The following is a 27,924-nucleotide window of genomic DNA, read 5'->3' as shown; positions in this document are numbered from 1 at the left end:
GAAAAAAAACTTCTTTTTTGTATTCATTGTACGTAATCTATAACTGGCAAAAACCATTTTGATAAAATTTTAAAAACACCTAGAATTTCCATATTGACAGCTTGATTATTTTTTCACTTATAGGTACTATTCAAGAGTGTGCTTGATTCCATTCGAAAAAGTGAACAAGGTAACTCATGTTGGTGAGGGTCCAGCCTTGGAGAAGAGGGCATCAGCGGATCTTCCAACACTCATCAACTTTGCGCATGGCATTAGAAGAGAAGACGTTCATGACATTGTAGAGGTACTCAGAACCAGTAACATCAGAGATTTAAGAATTTTAGAAGGTGTGGCAATTCCATGTATGCTGGCAAAGAAGGTGGGTACATTAAAAAAATATTCAGATTATTTTATATGCTAAAAAACTTAATGAAAATGAAGGAGAGATCAGAATATTCTCACTTCCATGAGAAATTTATAGCAGATTGACAAAAAAATAATAAGATTGAAGTTTGTAAAAAAATGCTGTCACTGCATATATAACAGGAATAGACTTTTTTGGTTTCAATACAATGCAACATCACCATAATGTAGCAGTGTCCAGTGAATTTAGGAGTGAAGGTTATATTTCAGCATGTCAAATGAAAGACAATGCAATAAAATAATGCTATCATTGAATTAAAAATAAAAGAGGTTTTAATAGACAAGGAAAAATTGATCTTTACTGTATTACATTGCTGTATTGAACTTTGGAATGCAGATTTGTTATTTTACTTTTCTTATTAGCTTATGACCTATTATAAATTCATGAATATCTCAGATTGCCATTTCTTAGGATAGAGGTCCTTACCTTAAGGCTTACTCTCACCCTTTGAATTATTTAAAAGATAATAGCATAACATGTACACATGTAAAAAGACATTCAAAATGAGATGTTTTCCTGCAGGCAAAAGTTTTTTTCACATTTTAATAGATATGTATAATAAAAATTATTGACCTCAAGGGCAGCCCTAATTTTGAGAGGATTAATTTAGTGCAATCTTGGTATAGGTAAACTATGCAATGTTTCATGCAGATTATGTTAGGCTAGTTAAAACCCTAGGGCTTGGTAGGTCTTAAGAAGATGACTTTTTACTATTTTCTTCTAATTTCTTTTTGTTGCCATCAAACAATTTTTGAAACCCACCACAATCTTGCCAAGTTTGGTTGAATTTAGATTGACAATTTTTCAGAACAAGATCAATAAGATCGAGTTCACTATATAATCTGCAGTGGCATAAATGATAAATTAGTGAAAATAAGAAACTTTTTAATCATAGGCTCATAAGAAAAAAAAACTGGCAATCTTACACTGTTTTATGTAGAATTATGAAAACCAGACCAAATATAGAATAAACCATGCTAACACTTCCTTAATAAGATTGTATGCATTTTAAGCTGTCACTGTAAAAGATGGAATGTCACAATATTACTGTTACATGAATATGAATCAGAAGTTCAAACCGACAATTTCAACGCAAGTTGAAAAATACTGTTTGTTTCCTCTCCCACTGACTACCCACATAATTCACAGAAACCCAAAAACAGATAAATAAAAATTGAAACATGGAAGCAGAGTATCAATGAGAGTCACACATTTATAACTGTCTTTTTTATTGTCAATATACAAGTTCTAATAAATGGGTGCCAAGAATTCACTCTTTTTTTATATATCCATATAATTTGGTTAGACAATTTTTCTTGGATATAACAATATTCCATTTGACTTACCTACCCTTCCCAAATTAGCATGGGTCGCAGGAGGAGATACAAAGATATTTTCAGGATTGCCCAAACTGTAACTTGCTTTTATCTCTTTTAAACATTTACATATTTCAGATATTAAGCGCCTGTGACCTGCCACATGATGAACTACTGGACTTCTGTGGTAGGATATTGAACTACCACACCACACGTGGTAATCTACCACAAGAAGTTGAAAATGGCAACAGTAGTTCTGGTACTGCTCTGCAGAAGGTTTTCATGATGGCTAAAGATAAAGAGGTATTTTTTTAATGGCAACTTAATATAACTACAATTAAACAAATGAATATCTTTGCGGAAATTCTGGCAAGAAGAATGCTTGGATATAATGGCCTAATGTTCTAGATTAGCAATTGTCGACTGCCAAATTTATCTAAAACCATTAGAAATAGTCACAATCAATTAAAATTAATATATCTGGCACTTCATTACAATGGAAGGACTGAAGAAATTGCAGTCTGAAAAAAAACGAGCCATATTGCTTTCAAAGTAATATAGAATATATAAACATGCATCAATCCAATGCAGTAAAGACTGATTTTATTGACCAGTCATTTATGAATACATTATAGCACTCATATAATTATCTGATCCCAATTCACATCTAGCTGTCCATATAGCTTACCCTAATCAATATGGAGAATTTAAATAATGTTTTGAAAGTCACACAAGCTGAGGAGAGTGCAGCTTAGTATAAGGTCATCAGTACAACTGCTATACCACAGTCAGTAAAGTGAATGCCTGATAATTATATCATACGTCAGTGGTTCAATCCCTACTGTTGCCATTACTTTAGATCTTCTTCTTAATATTTGAAGTATATTATAATGGAAATGGCCAAGTGATTGCATAGTTGTCTACACAGTTATGACGGAATGTATGTCTTGATTTGTATTGGTTTTCACAGCAATGAAATGACATTTTTAATTTTAATCCAAATGAATGTTAAATATCAATTCTAATAACCATGCTATTTAAAGGGAAACACGGGCATAATTTTCATTTTAAAGTTTTGAATTTTTCATTCATAATTATGTTAATGTCAATACTTTTCTCCATATAAAGATGGTGGTTTATCCTAACCTGACCCTGGGCGCGGGTCAGGTTAGAGAGTTAAGATTTCACAATAGTTGTCATAGTGAACTCCGGAAACCTTTGAGAACATGTCAAATGTATAACTTAGACTTGTTTCAATCATATAATATCCACAATATATGTTTTTGTAACATCCAGGGTTTGTCTGCAATTCACATGACTTGTATAAAACTACTCGGGGATTCTTTCGACGTCTAAATTTCATTCAACATATATAGATATATTTATGCTTCAAACCCAAAATATTTAGAATTTATACAGAAATTGCTTGGACTTTAAAAGATGCCATTTTAGCGTGATTTGAGTACATAAGATCATTTTAATATTTTTGTCATTAATTTGCTTTAATTCCCTTTAAAAGAGTATAGTTTTTACCCTAAAAAGTGCAAAACATACCAAAAGAAAAAAAAAAACATGAAAAAAATAAACAGCTTCAATACCGTTGAAATATTATTAATAACAAAATAATGGAGGTATGTGCTTGATGTTACAACACATAGGTCAAGTAGGTCAATTTATAAACCCATTAAAACATAGCAGTTTATCCTAATTGCTCTATATTTTTAAGCTCATTATAATTACATAACAGATACAAATTAAATTAAATCACATCATAATGTGTTTACCTCAACAACATACTCTACTCCTGAAATCAGTATGCAATTAAACAAGTAAATAAAATCTAACAATAATTATCAGTAAATTACAACTTTCTTCTTTTTCTTATTCAAGGTGTCTGCACATATACGCATCACTGCAGACAAGCTTTATGTGAGAGTGAAGGAATTTGATCAGAAGGCAGGTACCACCCTTGCAGCTGTATTCAAAAACAAAAAGATCCCTCTATATGGAAAAAGCTGCCGATTTGACAAGCAAGCCAAAAAGTGTGGACTGATAACAAGGGATGAAATGACCGAAACAGAATGGAACAGTCTGATGGGTAATTGTTAATTCCATATTATTACCTAATATCTTATATAAATGTAATATTTAACTGTTTTCGGATATTCTAAAAATGTCAACGTTCGCGAACTGTTGACCGGTCAATAGTTTCGACTGTTTCCCTTGCATGCTTGACGTCATAGAGGATTCCCACTTGAAGGGTCCATCGATGTTGATCATAAACCACATGTGATGTGACATAGTTAAAGTATTAAGTTTAATTATTAACATTATGTGCAAAACTATTTTCTTGTTCCCTTTATCTTCTGCAAGTACTGTTAAAACACTAATTGATCAGGTAATAAAACAGTTATAGCATATGTGATTTGGGAACAGTCAAACAATTGTCCCTCGGTGTCGGGGATAGTGTTTTGAACTGTTGCCCTCGGCCGACAGCCTTGGGCAACAGTTCAAAACACTACCCACTCCACCTCGGGCAAACAGTTTGACTGTTCCCAAATCACATATGAAATAACTGTATACTGAAGTATTGAGATTCTTTGCCTTAAAAAAATGTCGTAACTGCACATACTCATAACTTGTTTATTTCATGTGTTTCAAGCTTTACAAAATATTACTTGACTGAAGGCTTAGTTTTCACAAATCAAAATAAAAAAAAGAACACTATGTAAAAGAAAAAATATAAACTTTGCATGATCTTAATCTAAATCAAATATTTATATATAATAACATGCAACACAAACATAGAACTAGAAATGTGTCATCATGCCACGGATGCCCCCCGCATGCAGCCAAAATTTCAGATGTTATAATATTTAGTTCCAAATTTGTTTGCACAAATTATTGTTTTCATTTTAAGTTCAAAGCACTTAAAACTTTTCAATGTTAACACAAACCATTTCCATACAATGTTCAAGGCACTGAAATTATTCAGTCTTAACCTTTTGAAAATAGCATATTTCATATTTGTAGCCAAAATAATGGCTACATACATTTCCACAAAAGTATGAGTGCTGAAACTGAAAGTTCAAGATTTTTCCAATATTCAAGAAAGATAAGTTTGTCCAAAATCATTGAACCACGACCAAATTCAAACTTAAACTGCTTATTCCTAAGATGTATCTATATTATTTTCAAAGTGAAAGGGACATAACTCTGCCAAAAAAAATCATCGAACCATGACCAAATTCCAACTTGACCTGCCCATTCCTTTGACATACCCATATGTCAAATTTGAGTTGAATATGTAACACTGTTGGGTAGATAATGAACAGAAACTGTAAATTTCATATTAATTTCAAAGTGAAAGGGGCATTTCTCTGTCAAAAATCATTGAACAATGAACAAATTCGAACTGGGCCTGGGCATTCCAAAAACATATCCATATGTCAAATTTGAGTTGAATGTGTTGTACTGTTGGGGAGATAATAAACAGAAACTGAAAATTTCATATTATTTTCAAAGTAAAAGGGGCATAACTCTGCCAAAAACCATCGAACCATGTGTAAAAGGGGCATAACTCTACCAAAAATCATCAAACCATGACCAAATTCGAACTTGACCTGTATTTTCTCATGACATATCCATATGTCAAATTTGAGTTGAATGTGTTGTACCCTTGGGGAGATAATGAACGGAAACTGAAAATTTCATATTATTTTCAAAGTAAAAGGGGCAAAACTCTGCCAAAAACCATCAAACCATGACAAAATTCGAACTTGACCTGTATTTTCTAATGACATATCCATATGTCAAATTTGAGTTGAATGTGTTGTACAGTTGTGGAGATAATGAACGGAAACTCAAAATTTCATATTATTTTCAAAGTAAAAGGGGCATAACTCTACCAAAAATCATCAAACCATGACCAAATTCGAACTTGACCTGTATTTTCTCATGACATATCCATATGTCAAATTTGAGTTGAATGTGTTGTACTGTTGGGGAGATAATGAACGGAAACTGAAAATTTCATATTATTTTCAAAGTAAAAGGGGCATAACTCTGCCAAAAATCATCGAACCATGACCAAATTCTAACTTGACCTGTATTTTCTCATGACATATCCATATGTCAAATTTGAGATGAATATGTGCAACCGTTACTAAGATAATGAACGGAAACTGATGATGACGGAATGACAGAATGACGGATTGACGGAAGGACGGAATGACAGAAGGACGGAAGAACGGAACAGGGTAACATTATATGCCCCGGCCATTACATGGCGGGGGCATAATAAAATGAGGTTATAGTCATAAAGTTTGTCTAAATATATTGTCTCAGTTTATTTACATTTGCATTGTCAATTGTTCTGGTAGGCTTGACATGCGCATAATGCAAATATATAACTTTAATAAGTCTAACAATACAGTCAAAGAATGTAAATTTTTATTTCCACTTTCCGATTTCATTAATTAAACTAATACCGTCAATGTCCAGATGCTTTACTCCATTTTTGGAACTGGACTATACTTCTTTAAGGCAGATAACAGTGTACTTCATTTATCGCTCATCGGTTTCAAAGAAAAAGAGCTATTGTGCTTGTTGTATGATTGCTGTTGTCATCAGGCAAAATCTTTACTGCAACACATTTGAAAAGTTATCAACCAGAAACAAATTTGAATACTTTCATTTCACTAAGGTGTAATCATAAAGTAAGGGGCATATAAAAAAAATTAAAATGATAATGCAATTCTCACATTCGCTGCATTTGATTAATTATAGAATATATTTCTGTTTTTCTCAATGGCCATTGCATAATAATTCACTGAAATCTTGAATTACATATTAACTATCAAGCAAAGGTAATCCTGCCAAGAACTAATTATGTCTGCTTTACTACTTTGTTTTTAATATCATTTCCAACAAGGAAGAATTTCATGGGCAGACCAAGCTTGTTATATGTTTTATGTGATTCTGAAATCCATTCATTGTTGATGTATCAAAGAACAGCAATTATCTTATCACTCATGTCCATTATTTTCTGGCTAAAACAACAATACAGAAAAAAAGCCATTTTTTGACCATTTCCTGTTAATAGCTATTTTGCATTTATTAATGGCCATTTCTATTAAATAGCCAACATTATTGTAGTACATGATTATATGCATGTACATGTGCAATAACTGAATCTGATGTAGAAGTTGATACTGAAGAGAATAACAACTGTTAATTTATTTACTTGGATTCAAACCCTGTGCAAATCATTTAGTCAAAAATGTCCTATTTGTCATTGAAGTGAAGCTTTAACATTTATCTTTTAAAAACATCATGTATGTGTTTTAAATGTATAGTATATTTTAATAAAATAGAACTCAGGGATGCTATGAACAATCAACAAGGAATATCCACTGTCGAACCCATGCCAACATTACCCCACATTACACCAGAAGAAACACCAGAGTCAACTCCACAGATATCACCAACACCTACACCAGAGGAACAATCTCCAATACTACAACCACTATCAACACAGGCAGAGGACAGACCAATTCTACCCACTCAGAGAGCTGCAACACCACCACAACAAATGAATCACTGCAAATCACCAACAGAGACAACAATAACTCCAATAACTCCATTCATAGCATCCATCGAATTAAAAAAGACAACACAGAGAAAAACCAAAGAAACAAAGAAGCGCAAAATTTGTAAGTACCATCTTTTCACTGATGACAAGTATTATTTGTCTTTCTATAATCTTTTTGATTTCTATACTATTGATTCCCAGTTGGAACAAAGGACCATGATGTTAGTCTTTCATTTCATTTGATAATAGTGTTGAAAGTGTCATGTACTTTTTGGCATTGACAACTTATTTATTTAAAATTAATGTGCTATCAGTACGAACCATAGTTCTTGTTAAATAAAATCACAAGAGAAACCTTAAATAAAATCAAAAGACATACTGGTTTTTATGCTCCCCGAAAAATTTCGGGGGAGCATATAGTCGTCGGGTTGTCCGTCCGTCCGTCAGTCCGTACGTACGTCCCGAATTCGTGTCCGGCCCATAACTTTGATATTTGAAGTCGGATTTTAAAATTATTTCACAGAAATGATCACCATATTGAGACGACGTGTCGCGCGCAACATTTGGGTCGCTACCTTGAAGGTCAAGGTCACAGCATGACCTTGCAGCAAAATCGTGTCCGGTCCATAACTTCATAATTTGAAGTTGGATTTTAAAAAATATTTCACAGAAATGATCACCATATTGAGACGATGTGTCACGCGCAACATTTGGGTTGCTACCTTGAAGGTCAAGGTCACAACATGACCTTGCAGCAAAATCGTGTCCGGTCCATAACTTCATTATTTGCAGTCGGATTTTAAAAATATTTCACAGAAATGATCACCATATTGAGACGATGTGTCGCGCGCAACATTTGGGTCGCTACCTTGAAGGTCAAGGTCACAGAATGACCTTGCAGCAAAATCATGTCCGGTCCATAACTTTGTTATTTGAAGTCGGATTTAAAAAATATTCCACAGAAATGATCACCATATTGAGACGATGTGTCACGTGCAACATGTGGGTAGCTTCCTTGAAGGTCAAGGTCACAGCAGGACCTTGCAGCAAAATTGTGTCCGGCCCATAACTTCCCTATTTGAAGTTAGATTTAAAAAGTATTTCACAGAAATGATCATCATATTAAGATGACGTGTCATGCACAACATTTAAGTCGCTACCTTGAAGGTCAAGGTCACAGCATGACCTTGAAGCAAAATTGTGTCCGGCACATAACTTCATTATTTGAAGTCGGATTTTACAACTATTTCACAGAAATGATCACCACAATGAGACATTGTGTCGCGCGCAACATTTCGGTCGCTACCTTGAAGGTCAAGGTCACAGTATGACCTTGCAGCAAAATCGTGTCCGGCCCATAACTTTGTTACTGGAAGTCGGATTTAACAACTATTTCACAGAGATGATCACCATATTGAATCGACGTGTCGCATGCAACATTTAGGTCACTACGTTGAAGGTCAAGGTCACAGCATGACCTTGCAGCAAAATAATGTCAGGCGCATAACTTTGTTATTTGAAATCGGATTTTACAACTATTTCACAAAAATGATCACCATATTTAGACAATGTGTCGTGCACAATATTTGGGTTGTTTTTACACTTTGAACTTTGTCTGTGACATAACTCTGACACAACAAGAGGTATACCTTCCTGTGTCCAAAACCTATTCGGGGAGCATCACCCGGTTCAACCGGCTCTTGTTTTTGTCTGAAATAATAGAGATAGTTCAGTCTGAATGGTGACCTCAATTAATATTAAGCATGTTCAGACAATAGCTTAATATTATTTGAGGTCACCATTCTGAATGAACTATCACTATTTTTTCCCTAATATAACCAGAACAATTTATAAACATGCAAGTAAAATAATTCAATAATGTCTTACAAACTTTCTTTTATGTTTCTGTAAATACCAGTTTTTATGAATTAGGAAAGCTCAAAGCTCACACATAAAGGATAATGAAGAAAAAATTAATATACAAATTTGGACAAACATTCTTCAAGATAACAATAATCTGTTTGCAAAAAGTAATACTTCATAAAAAAATGTAAATTTCAGTTTCAATCTCTGAGAAGTCAACAGGAGCAGAGTCAACAGAACCAAGGACCAAAGTAAGTTTAAAAAAAACATATCTTAGGCAAAAGAAATCTCCTTTGAGACAATTGATGTAGTTTAATGCAAAGTTTTCGAGTCAAACAAATAAATAAATACAACACTTAAATGACAAACCATCAGTAATTATACAGAACCACAAAATAAACTGTTTATCTATCTACATACTACCATGCGACTAGAGATTTGATAAAATATATGTAACTGAGTCATAATAAGCTTGCCCTGATTTTTTCTGCTTACCTTCTGGTTTACTTTTATCTCATGAGCTATCAAACAATGAAAGCATGCATAGGGTTATGTTTCAGAACAATATACTATCTTTAGGGACAGCCCCGAAACATTGAAAACATTATTTGGTGTTTGGTGCTTTTTATTGGCCAGAAATTCAAAACAGTCTCAGTAACATAAAAGGAAATCCTGAATATTTCCAGTTATTTTCAATTCAATTACTCTCCATTGGCATAATGATAATGTGAGGCATCCTGGAATTGTGCGTATTAATTTACAATATGTTGAAAAATAAACCTGATAATTGTCAAGGTATTTCTGACTGTGATTGGCAAAAAAAGGACAATAAATGTCTGTAGGAAAATAACATCTAGGTAAAGAAAGAAAGCAGAATAAACTAATGATTGATTAGTAAAAAGGTATACAATAACTTTTATCCAACAAATAACTCCCTATTGGATCTCACAGAGATTATGCAGTTTGCATCTGGGAAGCTCCCAGCTCTTGGCTTGTTAGTGATTCATCTTAGAAATTAATAATTTCATGTATAATACATGTACATTATTTTCTTGAAAACTGATTCAGGGGTAAATTATATACTGAAATAATTGCTTGAATCATGAAGTTTCCCCCATGAATTTGATGAAGGATAACAAAGCATGGGTGGGCAATAAATTGAACAGGAAAGTGAAAACCATAAATTACTGATAACAAATAAATGGCTTGAAGTAAAAGAAAAAAAGTAAACAATATTTATAAAACCTTAATAACTCAAAGCTTTTTTTTCAAATACAGAGAAAAAGAGATGTCTGTTTCCTTGGCAAAGAAATTGTCCATACATGGAACACTGATGAAGGGCTTAAGCTATATAAAGGTAAAGGTATTACTTTGTAACATTAAATACATTTAATATTGCTATATAGTGTATACTGTTATTGAAACACATGGGTATTAATAATTATCATTAAGACTACTTAAGTATGTAATGGAAGCACCAGGGGGCCATGTCATTTTTTTTTAATTATAAGTTTCTTTAGCTTCTTTTAACGTGAATTCTTTTGTTTTACTTTAATAAGTCTTTTAAATTGAGGCAACAAGTTAAAGCAGCATGATGTATGCAGATACATGCTAATTTTATAGATTTAAAAAAAATGTTTTAAAAAGTCAAATATTGTCCAGCAAAAAAAGAAAGTAGAGTACACATTCCAAACGTCATTTAAAATCTACTGAAATTACAAAAATAGGTATGAATATGAAAAAAACTTCAATTATTTCCTAGGTACATTTTTCGCAAACTTTTTGGCTCATCTACAGAAATGCAGCTTTTAAGATTCCCTATTGGCCACAATTTAATACTTCCATGTATTTTTTCTAAATACATGTATGTCATGTCAATAGACACTGATCATAATTGGTCTTTTTTCTCTCTTAATTTATCAAATTAACATCATATAATTTCAGTTTGTTCTTCTACATTTCACTACAAAATCTAGTTGATTTTAAAAGATTGTGATTTAATAAAGGGTAATACAAAATTTAAACTTATCAAATTTTTTTTCAAAAATTTCAGGAAAAGTTTTAGGCAGTGGTGAGTAAAATGGTGGAAAAACCCATTTACAGGTTTTTCATTGAGGTGGAACAAGAGGAATTGGGTTTACAAGGGTTATGTGGGGATATTAAAAATTTTTATAATGTGGAAATAAAAACAAAATTTGTTGGAGAGATAACTATGTCACATAATCACAGTCCTTGCAAAATTTTCATTATTTTCTTCATAATTTTGACATCTATGAAACACAGCATATATTAAAAATTAGACCTTTAGTAGGATGATGGAACTGTTTTTTGCCATCCATGCCACCTTGACTGAATCATTATAATTTTTTGAAATATTGCCTGAAATTAAGAAGATTTGCCCAGAAAGCATTGAAAGTCAAATTAAAGCTACATGCCTCCAGATGAGTCAAAATATTTTAATAAAATCAAAGTAGAGAAAAATGTACTTAGATGTAAGGAAAAGTAAAAACTTTCAAGATTCAAGTCATATTTTACATATTATGTGTAATTAATGACTTATTTTCAGTATTTACAACTAAATTTCTACTGCGTTACTAATGTAGTAAAGACTATTAAATTTTATGCATATTTTGACCACATTTTGGTAATTTATATAGTGCCAATGATAACGTGTAAATTGCTTCCATTTGTTTAATTCACAATATTACACATTCAAATACATTTTCAAAATTTGCATGAAAATTATGAATCTGGAGACGTGATGCTTATATAGATAGATAGATATTTAGCATAGTTAGGGCATGTGTAGGGGTTTATTATGTGTCAATGTTATCTCTCAAATCAGTTTATAATTTCATATTATAAATGATTTGGAATGAATAACAGATTATTAAAAAATATCAATAATTACTTTTTATAACACTTCTTTTTTAAGTTCAGTGTCTAACTCATGACAATTATTAGTTCTACTCAACTGTCATCCTTTTTTTTCATTCATTCAAATAGTATTTACAATACAGGCTGTCATATATTAGAACTCTTGCATACTCTTTTATTAACTTCAATTCTGAGTAGAAGTATGACGGCTAAGATAAACAAATAATGCCTACTACTCACTGTCTTTATCTCTATAATCATGACAAAAAACACCTGCAACACAACCACCTTTTTTTAAGAAGCAACCTGATCTTTTTCAAAACACCCTCGCCTGGAGTATTTTAGTTTGTTTGGTCCATTGGTTTTTACTTCACACCAACATGGTATTGGTTATTTGGGGACATTCCTGCTTAACAGGTGGAGGGAGACCACAGATGCTGTTAGGAGCACTATTTCGGGCATGTCATTTTGTCCGCCTTGTCATTTTCACGGGAGGGCTTTTGTCCGCCTTGTTACTTTTTGACGGGAGGGCTTTTGTCCGGGAGGGCTTTTGTCCTACACTCGTCAGCAGGTGCTAATACACTGTACATACACATACCGGTACCTTTGATCTTTTGTCAGGGCAGCTGTGCTTACATCACGCTCAAGATGTTTGTATTGCTTAATGATATGCGCAATGTTTTAGTGCAAACCAAATGAAGACCAATCAAATTAATTTACTAAATTGTCAGACACACCCATAGCCTATCGTGTTTGATTAGCTTTTTTGCATAGATTTTTTTAATTGGATGCAGGCGTGTTCATAATAATTTATTCGCACTTTCCTATAATTAATGCACAATGTTTCATTAATATATAGATTTTTCTGCTGATTGTTTTTACACATCTATTTGTTTTGACAGATATTAAACTAGCATTATACGTACATATTGGATTATCTATAAGGATTTGTTTAGTTATAAAAAAACTGTGACATAAAGTAAAGTATTTTAAAGAACACGCACAAATTGGATTATCTAAAACTGTGAAAAAAAAAATAATGCCTAAACGGAAGCGTACTGCATAATGACAATGCCTTTAAAATTTGTGTAATAGAATTTGCCGAAACTTATAATAAATAACTGTGCTGCTGAACGCAAGTTTGGAGTCGATGAAAAACTTGTGCGTGATTGGCGTAAATCTAAAGACAAGATTTTAGATGGCCCTAAGAGCCAGAAACATCGCGTTGTGCGTGTGAGTCCATATGACGGGCTAGAGACTGACTTGTCAAATGGTTACTTGAATTAAGAGAAAGTGGGTTTGTTGTGACTAGAAATGCTATCAGAATTCTATTACGTCATACCAACTGTCCGTCTCAAATGAGATGTGCGCATACCGTGACCGAGAACATTCAGTACGCATTTTGATACCGTACCGAACGGACGTGGTTCGTTTATTAGACCGAGAGTTATAATCTCTATTCCTAGATTAACGCGGTTAATCTATTTTATTTCATATTTTCTGATAAATTAGATATTGTATTTTTACAGTATCAATTTAATTTCTTTTCTTGATATATTTTGTTTATGCGAGGCATAAACTTCAGTTTTTCTTTCGGCTTTGAGATTTTCATTCCATGTGCTTTTCAAGATGGCGGATGCCTCTACATCGGGAAGGAAAGTAATTAATCAAGGAACATCTGGTTCTAACATGACTAAAGATGTCAATAAACAACCTGATAAATTGTTGTCATCTAGTAAATCTGTTGCGTCCGAGGGTCGTAAAAATGAGTCTCGTGGTAAAGTGTCCACTCAGAAAAGTCAACCACCTGAGAAAATTAATGACGAAGTCATTAAAATTTTGCAAGAACTAAACACTAACGTAACAAAACAAGGTTCTAAACTTGAAAGTTTATCAAAAAGGGTAGACAATTTATATGTTGAATATGATGAATATTGTTATCCTGACGACAGTTGTAATGATGGGTTTTCTGACAGTCACAGCGTCTTGTCCAATGTCAGTGAGTCTGGTGAAGATTCACAGCCACCACGCAAGAGGGTTTGTAATGAGAGTGACATATTTAGGAATTTGTGTGACAAATTTCAGAGTGCGGAAAAATGTGACACTGAAATAAATGAGGATCTTGCTACTTTTGTAAACAATTCTTTCCGCAATGGTATTGCTGAGGGTTCTTTGTCAAACATTGTTAAAGAAATTCACAGACCCGTTAATTGTGAGTCATTGGTGAAAACTAAGGTGAACGGTTGCATATGGCGTTTGTTGAAACCCCAATCACAGTCTGACGATGTGAAATTTCAAGCCATACAAAATGTTGTTGTGAAAGCTGCTATAAACATTTCCAAATTGTTGGATAAAGAAGGGGAAAAATTAGATACCAAGTCAATTGAATTGGGCACAAATGCTCTTGCTTTGTTGGGGCAGTCAAACAAACTCATTAACAACAAGAGGAAGGAATGCCATCGTTCGGATTTAGATCCACGATATTACCCTTTGACTTCTGCAAGCCTACCGTTTACAGAAAACCTGTATGGTGATGATATTAACAAGGATATCCAGGACATAAGTAAAATTGGTAGAGATGTTGGAAGAAATCCTTCATTTAGGCCGTTTGGTAGAAGACGTAGTGGTCGGCCGGGCATGTTTTCTCGTGGTACTGGCAGAGGTTATTTTAGGCCACTGGTCATGGTTCTTCAGTCGTTCCACCACCAAAAAACTCCCGTGTAGGGTACAAGAACAAGTAAATCAGGTCAGTAATATTTTTCAGGCAGGTAGATTGAAATTATTTGAAGAAAATTGGAGAAAATTGACAAGTCATGAAAATATATTAGACATAGTTAAGCATTGTCATATTGAATTTTTAGAAGGGCATGATCCTGTCAATTACGTATGTACAAGGAATAATTTCAGTGAAAATGAAAGTAAAATTATTGATCAAGAAATAAATAAAATGATTGATATGAAAGTTTTGATTGAAGTTGATCATCATGAAAATGAATTTATTTCTCCAATTTTCTTAGTCAAAAAGAAGAATGACGAGTTTAGAATGATATTAAATCTTAAATTATTAAATGAGAGTATTGTTTATCATCATTTTAAAATGGAGACATTTGAGTCTGCCCTTAAACTGGTAAAACCTAATTGTTTCTTTGCAAGTGTAGACTTAAGACATGCATATTATTCAGTTCCCATAGCTACGGAACGACAAGTTAAGTTAAGATTTCAAAAAGATGGGAGAATTTTTCAATATGTATGCCTGCCTAATGGTATTTCTTGTGCCCCAAGAATTTTTACAAAGTTGATGAAGCCAGTTTATGCATCACTTCGCATGCTTGGACATGTTAATTCAGGGTTTATTGATGATTCTCTGCTTCTTGGAGATACATATGATGAATGTCATCTGAATATTACAGATACAGTTAATTTGATGGGGAAATTAGGGTTTATTGTTCACCCCCAGAAATCTATTCTTATCCCAACTAATAAAATTACATTTTTGGGAAATGATATTGATTCCATCAATATGATTGTTACTTTACCGTTAGATAAAGTTCAAACAGTTGTCCAAGAATGCAAAGTGTTGTATAGACAGAAAAAGGAAAAAATTCAGCAAGTTGCGAGGGTTATAGGCCTTATGATTTCTACCTTTTCAGCTGTAGAAAATGGTCCTTTGTTTTATAGACAAATTGAGAATGAAAAAATTTTGGCATTAAAGCAAAATAAAGGGAATTACAATGCATATATGATTATATCAGATGAAATGAAGGGCGAACTTAAGTGGTGGATTGACAATCTAGCCACCGAAAAAAGACATATTAGTCATGGCAATCCAGATTTGACTATTACAACGGATGCAAGTTTAGTTGGCTGGGCAGGTATTTGTAATGGAACAAAAATAGGAGGTAGATGGACCTCTCTAGTATCTGTTTTTCATATTAATGTTCTCGAATTGTTAGCAGTTTGCCATGCTGTCAAATCTTTTTGTTTGCACAAAAAAGACATTCATGTAAAAATTTATACAGATAATACTTGTGTTGTTTCTTATATCATGAATAAAGGTGGTATAAAATCTGAACTTTGTAATAAATATGCCAAAGATATATGGCTTTGGTGTTTAAAGAAAAATATATGGCTTTCTGCTACACACATTCCTGGTATTAGCAATGAGGCAGATTTTCAAAGTAGAAATTTCAATGAAAATGTTGAATGGCAACTTAACAGAAATATTTTTAAACAAATTGTGAAATTATTTGAAGTGCCAATAATTGACATGTTTGCCTCTAGATTGAATAAACAAGTTGATCGGTTTGTTTCCTGGAAACCTGATCCAGAAGCGGAGGCAATTAATGCTTTTTCTTTGTGTTGGTCAAATGTATTAATTTATGCATTTCCTCCTTTCAGTTTAGTTGGTCGAACAGTACAGAAACTGAGAGAAGACAAAGGGGAAATGATACTGGTGGCACCTCTTTGGATAACACAGTATTGGTATCCAGCAGTAATGCAGTTATTAATAGAAGTGCCTTATGTTTTGAAAGTGACTACAGACACACTTATTCTGCCAAATACAAAGAAAGTTCATCCACTAATAGGTCATCTACACTTAATGGTATGTCGTTTGTCAGGGAATTGTTCCAAAGTAGACAGATTTCATCAGAGTCTACCGACATCATCATGGCATCGTGGAGACATTCCACCAAAAAACAATATTCATCGTATATCCACAAATGGGTGGAATTCTGTAGTAAAAGGAAAATTGATAAATTTCAAGTTACTGTAGACAATATCATAAGTTTTTTGACAGATTTATTCCATTCGGGTTACAAGTATGATAGCCTAAATACAGCTAGAAGTGCATTATCTTCATTATGTATTACTGAAGATGGTTTTACAGCAGGTGCTCATCCTTTAGTGGTTAAATTTATGACAGGTGTGTTTAATTTATGTCCACCAAAAAGTAAATATAATGAAACTTGGGATGTTTCAAAGGTACTGTGTTATTTAAAGACATTGTCACCAGTAGATAGGTTGTCTTTGAAACAGCTAACTTGGAAGTTAGCTATGTTAATAGCTCTGACTCAAGCAAGTCGGTCTCATTCATTAAGTTTAATAACTATTGATGGTCTAAGGCAAGATCAGGATTCAATTACTGTACAATATTGCGGGTTATTAAAACAGTCTAAGAAAGGCAGAGATAATCCAGTTCTTCAATTGAAAAAATATACTCCAGATAGGAGGTTATGTGTGTATAGTGTTTTTCTTGAATACATAAACAGGACTAAACATATTTGAGGAAGTGAATCAAGACTTTTTGTCAGTTATATGAAACCACATAAAGCTGTTACTTCTACAACTATAAGTAGATGGCTAAAATCAGTTATGTTTTTATCAGGCATTGACATTAAAAGATTTCAATCTCATAGTATAAGAGGAGCATCTGTATCAAGAGCTAAATGTTTTGGAATTCCAATTAAAGAAATCATGAAAGTAGCAGGTTGGTCAAATGAAGCAACTTTTGCAAAATACTACGATAAACCTATTAAAGATAGTCTTTACGAAACTGCAGTGTTCACAGGATTGACGGAATGAATCGTGTTGGTATGTGAATGTTTATTTTTTCCGTTCATTGTGTTTACATGCAAAAAATTTTTGCTATTTGCTTTAAAGTCTCATTTGAGACGGACAGTTGGTATGACGTAATAGAATCCCCCAAATAAACTAGACTTACCTTGAGTCGACGTTTGGTTGGGATTCTATGTAGTCATACAGCAACTGGAGGGATCAAATGCCCGCCCATCCCTCCCTGAATGTGTGTGACACATTCTTTAATGCATTTTGCATTTAGTTTTTTATTTTATTGAAGCAAAAATTATTTTGCTTAATGCTTTAAATACTGAATGTTCTCGGTCACGGTATGCGCACATCTCATTTGATCCCTCCAGTTGAACCCAGTCCATGGACTAGAGTGCAGCAGCAGCTTACCCGAAGGAGCTAAGGAAATTGGTGATGGACCAACAACTATGTGCTGACCAGATATACAACTGCGATGAGACGGCGCTGTACTTTAAGATGCTCCCCGACAAAACATTGGCTTGCAAGACTGACACCCAGAAAACACTAGGCTTCAAGCAGGCTAAAGATTGTGTTACTGTCTTATGCTGTAATAAGGCAGGAATGCATAAGCCTGCTCCCCTAGTGATAGGGAAGTTTGGAAAATCAAGATGCTTCCATCACCTTAATATGAGTAGCTTACCAGCTCTCTACAGGCATTCTAAGAATGCTTGGATGACGTCAACAATTTTTGAGGAGTGGTTTCATGAGGAGTTTGTGCCTTCTGTCAGGAAACACCTGCGCCGTAAAAAGTAAGAGGCGAAGGCTATTCTTCTCATGGACCACTGCCCTGCTCATCCGGGTGTCGAGTCATTGACATCACTGGACCGTAAGATTAAGGCTGTGTTTTTGCCCAAAAACACCACTTCAAAATTGCAGCCTATAGATCAGGAGATAATTGCCAATTTAAGCGCAACTACCGGCGTAATCTCACAGGCATTATGATTGAAAGCAAAATGTCTGTGTCTGATTACCTGAGCAAGTTGAACTTAAAGGAAGCAATTCATCTCTGTGGGGATGCATGGATAGAAGACAATTGTTGGCTGTTGGAGAAAGGGACTAGGAGCGGCGTTCGAGCAGGAGGATAACTTGGGATGTGAGGAGTTTGACAGATTTAACGAGGAGGATTTGGCGATAGCAGAGCGGTGAGCAATGGAGATGGGGACCTTCACAAATCAAGAATTTAAGACAGCTAGACAGTTATTTGATTCTGAGATGAATGATATATGCATCCAGAATTGGATAACTGCCGACAACGAGGTGCCCACCCACCACTTGTTGAAAACGAGGAAATCATCGATAGTGTCAGGGGAGAGACAACCACCGAAAAAAGTTGAAGAGGAAGAAGAAAACATTGTGTATGAGCTACCTCCCGAAATTTCTGATGTGTTATGTTCTCCAGAATAGGTGAAGCGCTGGATTGAAACATCAAAGCGTAGCACTGAATCTAAAGTTCAGGCCTTCAGGAATCTCATACATGATGCAAGGATGGATGCAAGGGAAAGTAATCACATGTGTCGCCTCATGATGGCCAATTTCATGTTGTGACAGACGGACAGACAGATGGACAGTTCACAACTATATTTGGTACTGGTCATTCCTGTAAAGTTTGGATAAAATTGCACCAGTAGTTTATGAGGAGTAGTCCGGACAAGCTTTTGTGTATCTGGCAACTAACAGAAAAAACACCTTTTTATCAAAGGGCCATAACTCAGCTAAAAATCATTCAACTGGAAAACCCGTGCAATATGCGCAAGGACTTGAGCTACAGATTAATCCTGTAAAGTTTCATTGAAATTGCATTAGTGGTATAAGAGAAGTAGTCCAGACAAACTTTAAAAATAAAAATTATTAAAGGGCCATAACTCTGACAAAAATCATTGAACCGGAAAATGCTGACAATATGCACAACTAGACTTGATACTGATCATTCCTGTAAAGTTTGGATGAAATTGCACCAGTAGTTTATGAGGAGTAGTCCGGACAAGCTTTTGTGTATCTGGCAACTAACATTAAAAAACACCTTTATATCAAAGGGCGATAACTCGCCCAAAAATCATTCAACGGGAAAACCCGTGCAATATGCCCAAGGACTTGAGCTACAGATCAATCCTGTAAGGTTTCATTGAAATTTCATTAGTGGTATAAGAGAAGTAGTCCGGACAACCTTTAAAAATAAAAATTATTGAAGGGCCATATCTCTGACAAAAATTACTGAACTGGAAAATGCTGACAATATGCACAACTAGACTTGGTACTGATCATTCCTGTAAAGTTTGGATGAAATTGCACCAGTAGTTTATGAGGAGTAGTCCGGACAAGTTTTGTGAAGGACGGACAGACGGACGGACAGACAGACGGACGGACAGACGACGGAGAAGTGATCCCTATATGTCGCCACTACTCCGTAGAGGCGACACAAAAATGGTGCATGATTGGAGATCAAAAGAACAGAAGTTATGTGATGCATCATCCAAGTCATTTAAGAAGCTAAGAACTGTTCTCTCACCTTACGATGAATTAGAAAATAAGTTAAAACAATGGATCATTGAACTCGGATGGATTATATAGTGACACGTGCTAGAGCACTTAATTTAAAAAGGAAATTTTTTTTATTATACTTTAAGGGCATCAAATGGTCGTGTACCCGTTTCCTAAATCGCATAAAGATTTTGAGGTAACCACTCAACTGCGCAGAAACTCCTAGTGTGGGGACGAAAAAGGACTTTTTTTAAAAAAATTTTTTTCCCTTTTACTTAAAAAAAAAACAAATTTGAACTGGGGTTATTGGAAAATAGGGGACGAACGCCTTTTTTTTGAATCCTGGAAACCCGACATTTTGTTTTTAAGGGGCAATTTTCAGTATTTAGTAAAGAAAAACAGGGCAGAAAATCTATTTTACGGTATGTATCCTTTAGCAGATGGCCAAAATTTTAATCTGCTATTTGTTTTAAAAAGGAAACTACCCAAAAAAGAACAGTTACCAAAGGATATTGTAGTGTATGTTCAAGAAAAGGGATGGGTGGATGAAAACATCCTAATGAAATGGTTGAATGATGTATGGTTTGATCAACCTGGAGCACTTCTAAATATAAAGTCTTTACTTATATGGGATATGTTCCGTGCTCACTTATTGGAAAGTGTAAAGAACAACCTGCAAAAAAGGACTTATAAAGCTGTTATTCCTGGTGGATGTACTTCTATAATTCAGCCCTTGGATGTGTGTCTTAACAAACCCTTTAAAGCAAACATGAGAGAAATGTCGAATAAGTGGATGGTTGAAGGGCCAAAACAGCTGACTAAAGCAGGCAATTTGAAACGACCTGAAATTTCCACAGTATGCCAGTGGGTGATTGACTCATGAGGTGAAATTTCGAAAGAAATGGTTATGAAATCTGTCCTCAAGTGTGGAATTTCAAATTCATTAGATGGAAGTGAAGATGTTGAACTCTTCTCTGAGTTTCTTGCTAGTAGCAAGCATGATGTTGGGCCTGAAAATGAGGAAAATGACCAGGACACAGATATTTACGCTGACACTTAAACTGAATGCCAGTTTAATGAACTCTTTGTTGAAAGTGACGATGAGGAGTTTGAAGGCTTCTAAACAAAACATTTTAGAAATATATGTACTGTTAAAATGAGGCACACATTGTCTTTTAGTGAGAAATGAAATATATACAGTTGACTAAGTTGTTTTTTGAGGGCAAAGATTCATATCAATGAACATTAGAAATTGCTCAGTGAACTTGTATCATTTTATATCATATGTTACTTTTGCAGTTTTACATTGAAAATGAAATAAAAAAAATAAAAAAAATAAAAATAAAGAGAAAGGAGATGATGAAATAAAAAACCAACAAACAATGATGTGTTTCTATTTTTATTATGACAACTTTATTCATGTCCATCCAAAACTCATTCTCATGATTTTTAACAATTTTCCATCAAAACTGAGGTGCAGTACTATTTTCTCCCTGTTAAAATATCCTACCGTCTTATAAGAGGGTCTAAGCTAAAAATTCCTATTATGAGTCAAAATTAGGACCCCCGTCTTATAAGAAGCGATCCGTCTTGTAGGCGAGTAAATACTGTAAGCCTTATTTGAGAAGGCTACAAGTCAGAAATTGACAGCTCAAGAGTTAAAAATGGTGAACACATTGTTCAATATGTACAACATGATTCAAGGGAAGCAACCTGGTGTCTTTTCAAACATGGAATTAGACCGATTCAAGAAGGGTGATGACCATGTCACATTAAATTCTGATGGGAAAAAGTTTTATTTCCTTAGTACATCAGCTTCACAAGACCGCCTTTGTGTTCGTGGCCGCGCGTATATATATATGCAGGAAGATTTTGTGGGATCACTTGAAGGTCTACATCAGCCATATAAGACCTAAGCCACATGAATCTAAAATACAAGAACATTCTGTTCTTGAACAGTGGCTACAAGAGCATTTATAATATCACCAATGATTTGACATCATTCTTGCACATATTGAGCCAAGTTAAAAGGGTTCACAACTTATCACAAGCTTGGGTTTCACAGAACCTTGAGCAAAAAGAGCTCAAAGCATTTTGCATGGTATGTTGGCACATTCAGCTGCTTTTACTGCCGAAAGGCATTGTCTTAAGGGCAATGATCAGGCACTTCCTCACAAGGCTGGCATTCCACTTATTGGCCTCTCTTTTGGACAAGTTTTTCTGGAGGTCAGCGTGTATTCGATGTCTTTTCAATGTCTACTGAGCTAAACAAGCCCTTACAGTTTGATAATATTGACACTTTGGAGAAACTATAAAAGAAAAGTGTTTGCAAAATGAATGCATTAATAATGACACAAAGGATGTGTGATTACGTGGCACCTACTCAACAGGTACCTGTTCTTGGGACCAAGCATAGAGAAAGTACCTGTTCCTAGTACTAGCACAGTGGCTTAATCTGATTCTGGCAAGTAGATTGTTGGAAATAGCGGAAGCAGCAGCTCGCGATACAGAACAATGCAAAGATGAAAGCAATTTGGAACTCGCTTAAGATACTTGTTGATAGTGACCTTTCCAAGAGCAGCCGATTTTTAGAAAAGGCTATGCAGTTAAACCCAGCCCAACCATAATAGCGGACAATAAGGTAAATTGGCTAGGGTATGCAATAGAAAAGAGAAAATAGATTAAGGCAGAAAGTGATAGTGCATGAATGTAGACATTCGCTGGCATCTGCCTGACTTGGAGAAACGAATGGGAAGATCAGTTGAAACAGGCAACTGGTTCACAAAAAAATTATTCGGATGCCCCTTGGGGTTGGCCTAAAATTGAAAAAAAAAAGCTCATGGGAAGGCTTCACTGGTGGTGCATAATTCACTACATACCATATTTTTCCAGCCAACCCAAGATAGGGGGATTTGGCTTTTTAAAAATTATTAATTATTGCCGGAACGGTTTTTTGGACATAAGAAAGTCAAAGATTGTATGGGATGGCAGCAAACACTGGGAGTATGGTGTCTATGCAATAACCCAACATTTGGCAACTAAAATATTGAAGATAGCTTATGAAAGGCTTGCACCATTGTGCATATGCCGAAACAACTTTCGGACATAAGAAAGTGAAAGAATTGTTATGGGATGGCATAACACAAGTGTGGGAGAGTGGTCTACGATAGGGCGGTCTCCTCGTGGCGTTAGATTGGAAAACGCTCTTTTCTATGAAAGAAGCGGCCAACAGCCCTAAATCAACATGAAAAACATATTTTCGCCTATTTTTTGGGTTTTTTTTACATCTGTTTCTTAAACGTAATTCTATTATCAGATAGCATCAGATCTTACTAAATTAAGCTTAAAATGTGTGTATGATATTTTGTAAACATTGATGTATGTTTCATTAATAGCTAACAAAGAATGTTAAAGCCTACTAACCCGAAAATCCTTACCCCACTACCCGGATTTCCGTCTTAAAGAGTTGAAGAATTTTTACCCCCAATTTGTGCTCGTAATATTTATTTTTCACTTTCGATTTCTTGAAAACCAAGAATTTTTGTAACAGGAGTTTTACCAACGTCCCCCACCTCGGGGAAGGAAGTTATATATGATAGCATAAAAAATTTTCAGAAGATTGAGTTATGGATCTCAGACTTTTTAGTCCAAAATATGATCAGATGCTAGATCTTGCAAATGGCAAACAAAAACTTATTAATAGAAATTAAAATGAAATCACGGAATTTAAAATCTAAATGTTAACGCTGTTGAACTCTAAGTGTGACCTTGGAGTAGGGTACCCGATGTATTTTGCGCCTGACATATTGTCTTATTATTTGATTAATTGTGCATCTGTATGGTATGTTAATGCTTAATGAGCGTCCATCCGCTCCTTCCGGGCACAAAAAGCAGCTTTCGCTGCAAGTACGGGACCCGACATGTCACCAGTCATGCCCTAAGTATATTGTTATAGTCTAAAATGGTGACCTGTTTGATTGGAATTTCAGTAATTCACTGAATGAGCCCAAGAAAAATTTATTTTTTTAGATTTATTAATGAAAATAATACACGGGAGGCCAATGAGACCATTGTGTGCATTATGTGGTTATAGTAAAGAATGTGTTGACCTGCCAAAATAAAGGATCAAGAAGGAGGACGCGGTAGCGTTTTCCTGACATATAGACGCACGGACAAGCAAATGTGCTTCGGACCGGTTTTTTTTGGTTTCTGGTGCCACAGACAAGCCAAAACGGACAACAAGTTACACTCCTTTCAGTTTTTCGCTTCCGCCATGACAAATGGACTGTCTTCCTCATCTTGTGGGGCTTAGAAGAACTCTTCACGTCTTTCGGTCTTCGAAGATGTCTTCTTTGACTCCCCCCTTAATGCCTACTTATGAGAGTGGCAAACATTTTCGGAGGCTTTGGTCATCGACTTTCTCTTCCCCTCAAAGTCGGTCTTCTTCATTCCCGTCATGTAGTCTCTTCCAGATGGTCTCAGATATTATCGATAGGATAACCGCCTCATTATTTACCATCCACTTGGCATATCGATCAATGCTCGTAAGCACAGGACAATTTAGTAATTTATATAAATATGAAATGATTTCCCGAATGATAAATTCTGGCCATATAATCGGTCCAATTTTGAATTTGTTTTGTGTGAATGTAATGGAAAGCCAAGACTGTCATTTTATTGTTTTTAATTTAACTTATTTAAGAAAATTTATTTTCATTATATTGTCCAGTGAAGCTGTTGTTGCCAACCGTCACAAAAGCTTACTAGCAGTTTAATGGTTGCCACAGACATTTGGTTGCACGGTCAATTTTGAATTTGATGATAATGCTTTATAAGATTAGGGGTAGCCTTCCTCGGTTTTCCAATTTGATATTTAATAAATGTTATATATAAAATTTGTGTACTCGGTCCTTTATTCATCAACGGGCCCACTCTTAGGCAAAATTTTTATTGGCGATTTGCCTTTATTTCCAAAATAAAAAATATATAAAACGTTGACAAAAAATACATTTAAACAAAAGAACTGAGACTCAGCAAATATTATAGACAGAACAAACCAAAATGTGTGCCTAAAATAAAATTGATGGCGCTGCTTTTATTTTTGTTTGTGACCTGTCCCTTTCTATATCATTCTTCACGTATAACCTTGGATTAGCTCATAAACTGTATGTTCATACGGTCTGATGTGTCCATATTGTATGGCTCATTATGGTTGTATTGCCGGGAACTATTTATTTACCCCTTAGGAAAAGGAATAAGGCATTTAACTTGTATTATTATTGCAGTTATTTAGCAGTTTTTTCAAATAAGCCTTTTTTACAATTTTTGCCCTTCATCTTAATTTGTAGGATTCCATTTAAACAAGCGTTTCTTAAAAAAAACTTGGTGAAAAACTTGTTGTTAAAAAAACTTGTGGTCCAGCATTTTTTAACCCAGTTTTTCAACATTTTAAAAATTTATAATGGTGATGTTAAAAAATACTTACATTCCCATTTTTTTACAAGTTTTTTTTCTTGAACCATTTTTTTAAAGGGTTTAAAAAGTTGTGACGGGAAGCTGCATTTTTTTTACAATTTTTAAATTTAAAAATTCTCTGTATCAAAAGGGGTTTTTAAACCTCTTGACACCCAAATGTCAAAATATTTTGGGCCTTTTTTATATTTTTTTTTTACTAAAAAACCCCAGTCGTTTCTGTATCTTAAACCCCCTTTAAGTACTTTGATTAGGGAAAAATTTTGATAGTCTGAAAATATAAGTAATGATAAACACTAGACAGTTTAGGCCTTTAGAATTAAAAGATATCCCCAAACCCAAAAAAAAGAAATAAAAATAATTTTTTTTAAAAAAATTCTTCCAATTTTTTAAAATGCTTTTAAAAATGTAAGCACAAATTTGGTGTAATGCCCTTGTAGGCGTTACAAGAATTATTTGGGTTTTTCAACATTTTGACCATTTTAAAAAGAGAAATTTAAACCCCTTTGTGAAATAGTTTTTCTTAAAAATTAATGAACTTTTCAATTACATTTAAAGAACATGCATTTCACAAACTGGTCCTAAACAGTTCAAAAATGTTTGGGTTAAAGGGAACTTATTTCCCATGAACATTTTCTTAAAAGCTTGTTCAATTGAACTGTTCTTTGGGCCATAAAAAGAAAAAACCCGGGAATTTTTTAAAAGGTTTTCATAAAAACTTAGGATCATAAAATTATTGAAGAACTTTCGATGAAAACCATGGGTTAAACGTTTTGTTTTTTAAATAATTTTTCACAAAATTTGAAAAAACCCTTTTGAAAAAAAACCCAAATGATTTTCAGTTTTGCCCTTTTTTAATAATTGCTGAAATAGAAAGATTACTCTCAAAAAACACTTGATGACATAAAACATTGGTTAATAAATTTTTTCTGAAGAATTTTTGGGATGAAGACCATGTGTTCATGTTTTTGTTTTTAAAAATAACAACGAAAAAAAATGATAACTGGGTAAGAATGGGATAAAGACCTAGGCAGTTTTAATTACCCACGGGCCCAAAAACTTTTTTTTTCCCATAAAAAAAAAAGACATCAGAAATTTTTTTATTGCTTGACCAGGGAAATTCCCAAACCATTTCACTTTTTTTAATAAAAATTCCCCCCATTTTTTACTAAACCAAAACTCATCTATCTTTTATACCGCAGTGGGGCCCCTTTTTCTTTATTTGTTTAAATATAAAAAAGTTATATGGGGCGGGGTCCATTTTTTACAGGGAAACTTCAGATGCTGAAAAAAATTAACGATGAAAACCCCTTTACTCTTTATTTTAACCAGCGAACATTAACGTTTAAATACTCGAGCAATTCCTATACCCTACGCAAACCCAAACGATAATAACACCCCCATAACCGTAAACCTTTCCCAAACCCAAAAAAAATTTACCCGGAAAAAAATTTTTTTGAATAAATTAAAAAAAATTAATTTTATTTTCCTTTTGAGAAAAGGCCCAAAACGGGCCATTTAAAAATGGAGGGGGCCTTTTTATTATGGTAAAACCACCGTGAAAATTCCCGCGAAATCCCGGAGGTGAAAAATTTTTACAAGATTAAAACGAATTTTTAAAGGTAAACGACATGGCAATTTCAAAAATTTTAAACCCATAACTTTATTCTATTCTGTGGCTGATTGAATTTAAGGGTGCCAAAAATACTTAAAAAAGATAGAAAAACTTTTAAAAAATTTAAATTTGAATTCTGATTTGTTTATGGGGGTCATTAATTTTGAAAGTTGAAATTTAAACCGGGTAAAAAGGTTGTTTTCCCAACTATGAAATTTTTTTAAAAAAAAATAGGGGTTTGATGTTTAAATGCCCCACCTTCAAATGAAAGGGTTTTCCCGGAAATGAGTTTTAAAAATTTGGCAATGTGGGGGTCTTTGTTTGAGGGCCCAAAAAACAAGGGGAATTTTACACAAAATTATGAGAACGAGCACATGTTACTGGGGGAAAGTAAAACATGTAAACTGACGTAGTACACGGGTTTTTTGCGTAGTACACGGGCCCTTTTTGACGCCCCAAATTCAATATTCAAAAAAGGGGCCCAAAAACTTGTTTTCATATCAACAGTGAACTTGGATAAATATTATTTTTAAAAAAAAAGGAAGGGGGAAATTTGGGCTAAAGAAAATTTTTATCAGAAGAAGACCTTCAAAGTTTTGAAAATGGGGTAAAATTTTCCACTGGGGTATTATCATAAATGCACCATTTGGGTTTTTGTTTTTTTTTTTCCAAACAGACCCGGGCGGTTTTAGGACTCCTC

The 27,924-nt window shown here is 34.2% G+C and overlaps 2 protein-coding genes across 2 annotated transcripts; both read left to right on the top strand.

The window, feature by feature from the left end:
• Positions 1–223: 223 nt before the first annotated feature.
• On the top strand, positions 224–10,663 carry LOC132729684 (uncharacterized; the record flags this gene model as incomplete). Its single annotated transcript, XM_060715498.1, is given in 6 exon segments — positions 224–358; positions 1,858–2,022; positions 3,610–3,817; positions 7,095–7,433; positions 9,374–9,426; positions 10,454–10,663. Coding segments are annotated over 6 exon segments (999 nt in total), but the record flags the coding sequence as incomplete, so codon positions are not given.
• Positions 10,664–13,485: 2,822 nt separating this feature from the next.
• Positions 13,486–15,242, top strand: LOC132729683 (uncharacterized). Its single transcript, XM_060715497.1, has one exon. The coding sequence runs from the start codon at positions 13,682–13,684 to the stop codon at positions 14,774–14,776; it is 1,095 nt and encodes a 364-aa protein (XP_060571480.1). The 5' UTR covers positions 13,486–13,681; the 3' UTR covers positions 14,777–15,242.
• Positions 15,243–27,924: the final 12,682 nt, after the last annotated feature.

The sequence above is a fragment of the Ruditapes philippinarum genome, unplaced genomic scaffold (assembly GCF_026571515.1).
Source record: "Ruditapes philippinarum isolate M1 unplaced genomic scaffold, ASM2657151v2 ctg1389_1_1_1_1, whole genome shotgun sequence".
Lineage (NCBI taxonomy): Eukaryota > Metazoa > Mollusca > Bivalvia > Venerida > Veneridae > Ruditapes > Ruditapes philippinarum.
This window is presented reverse-complemented; position numbering and strand designations above follow the sequence as displayed.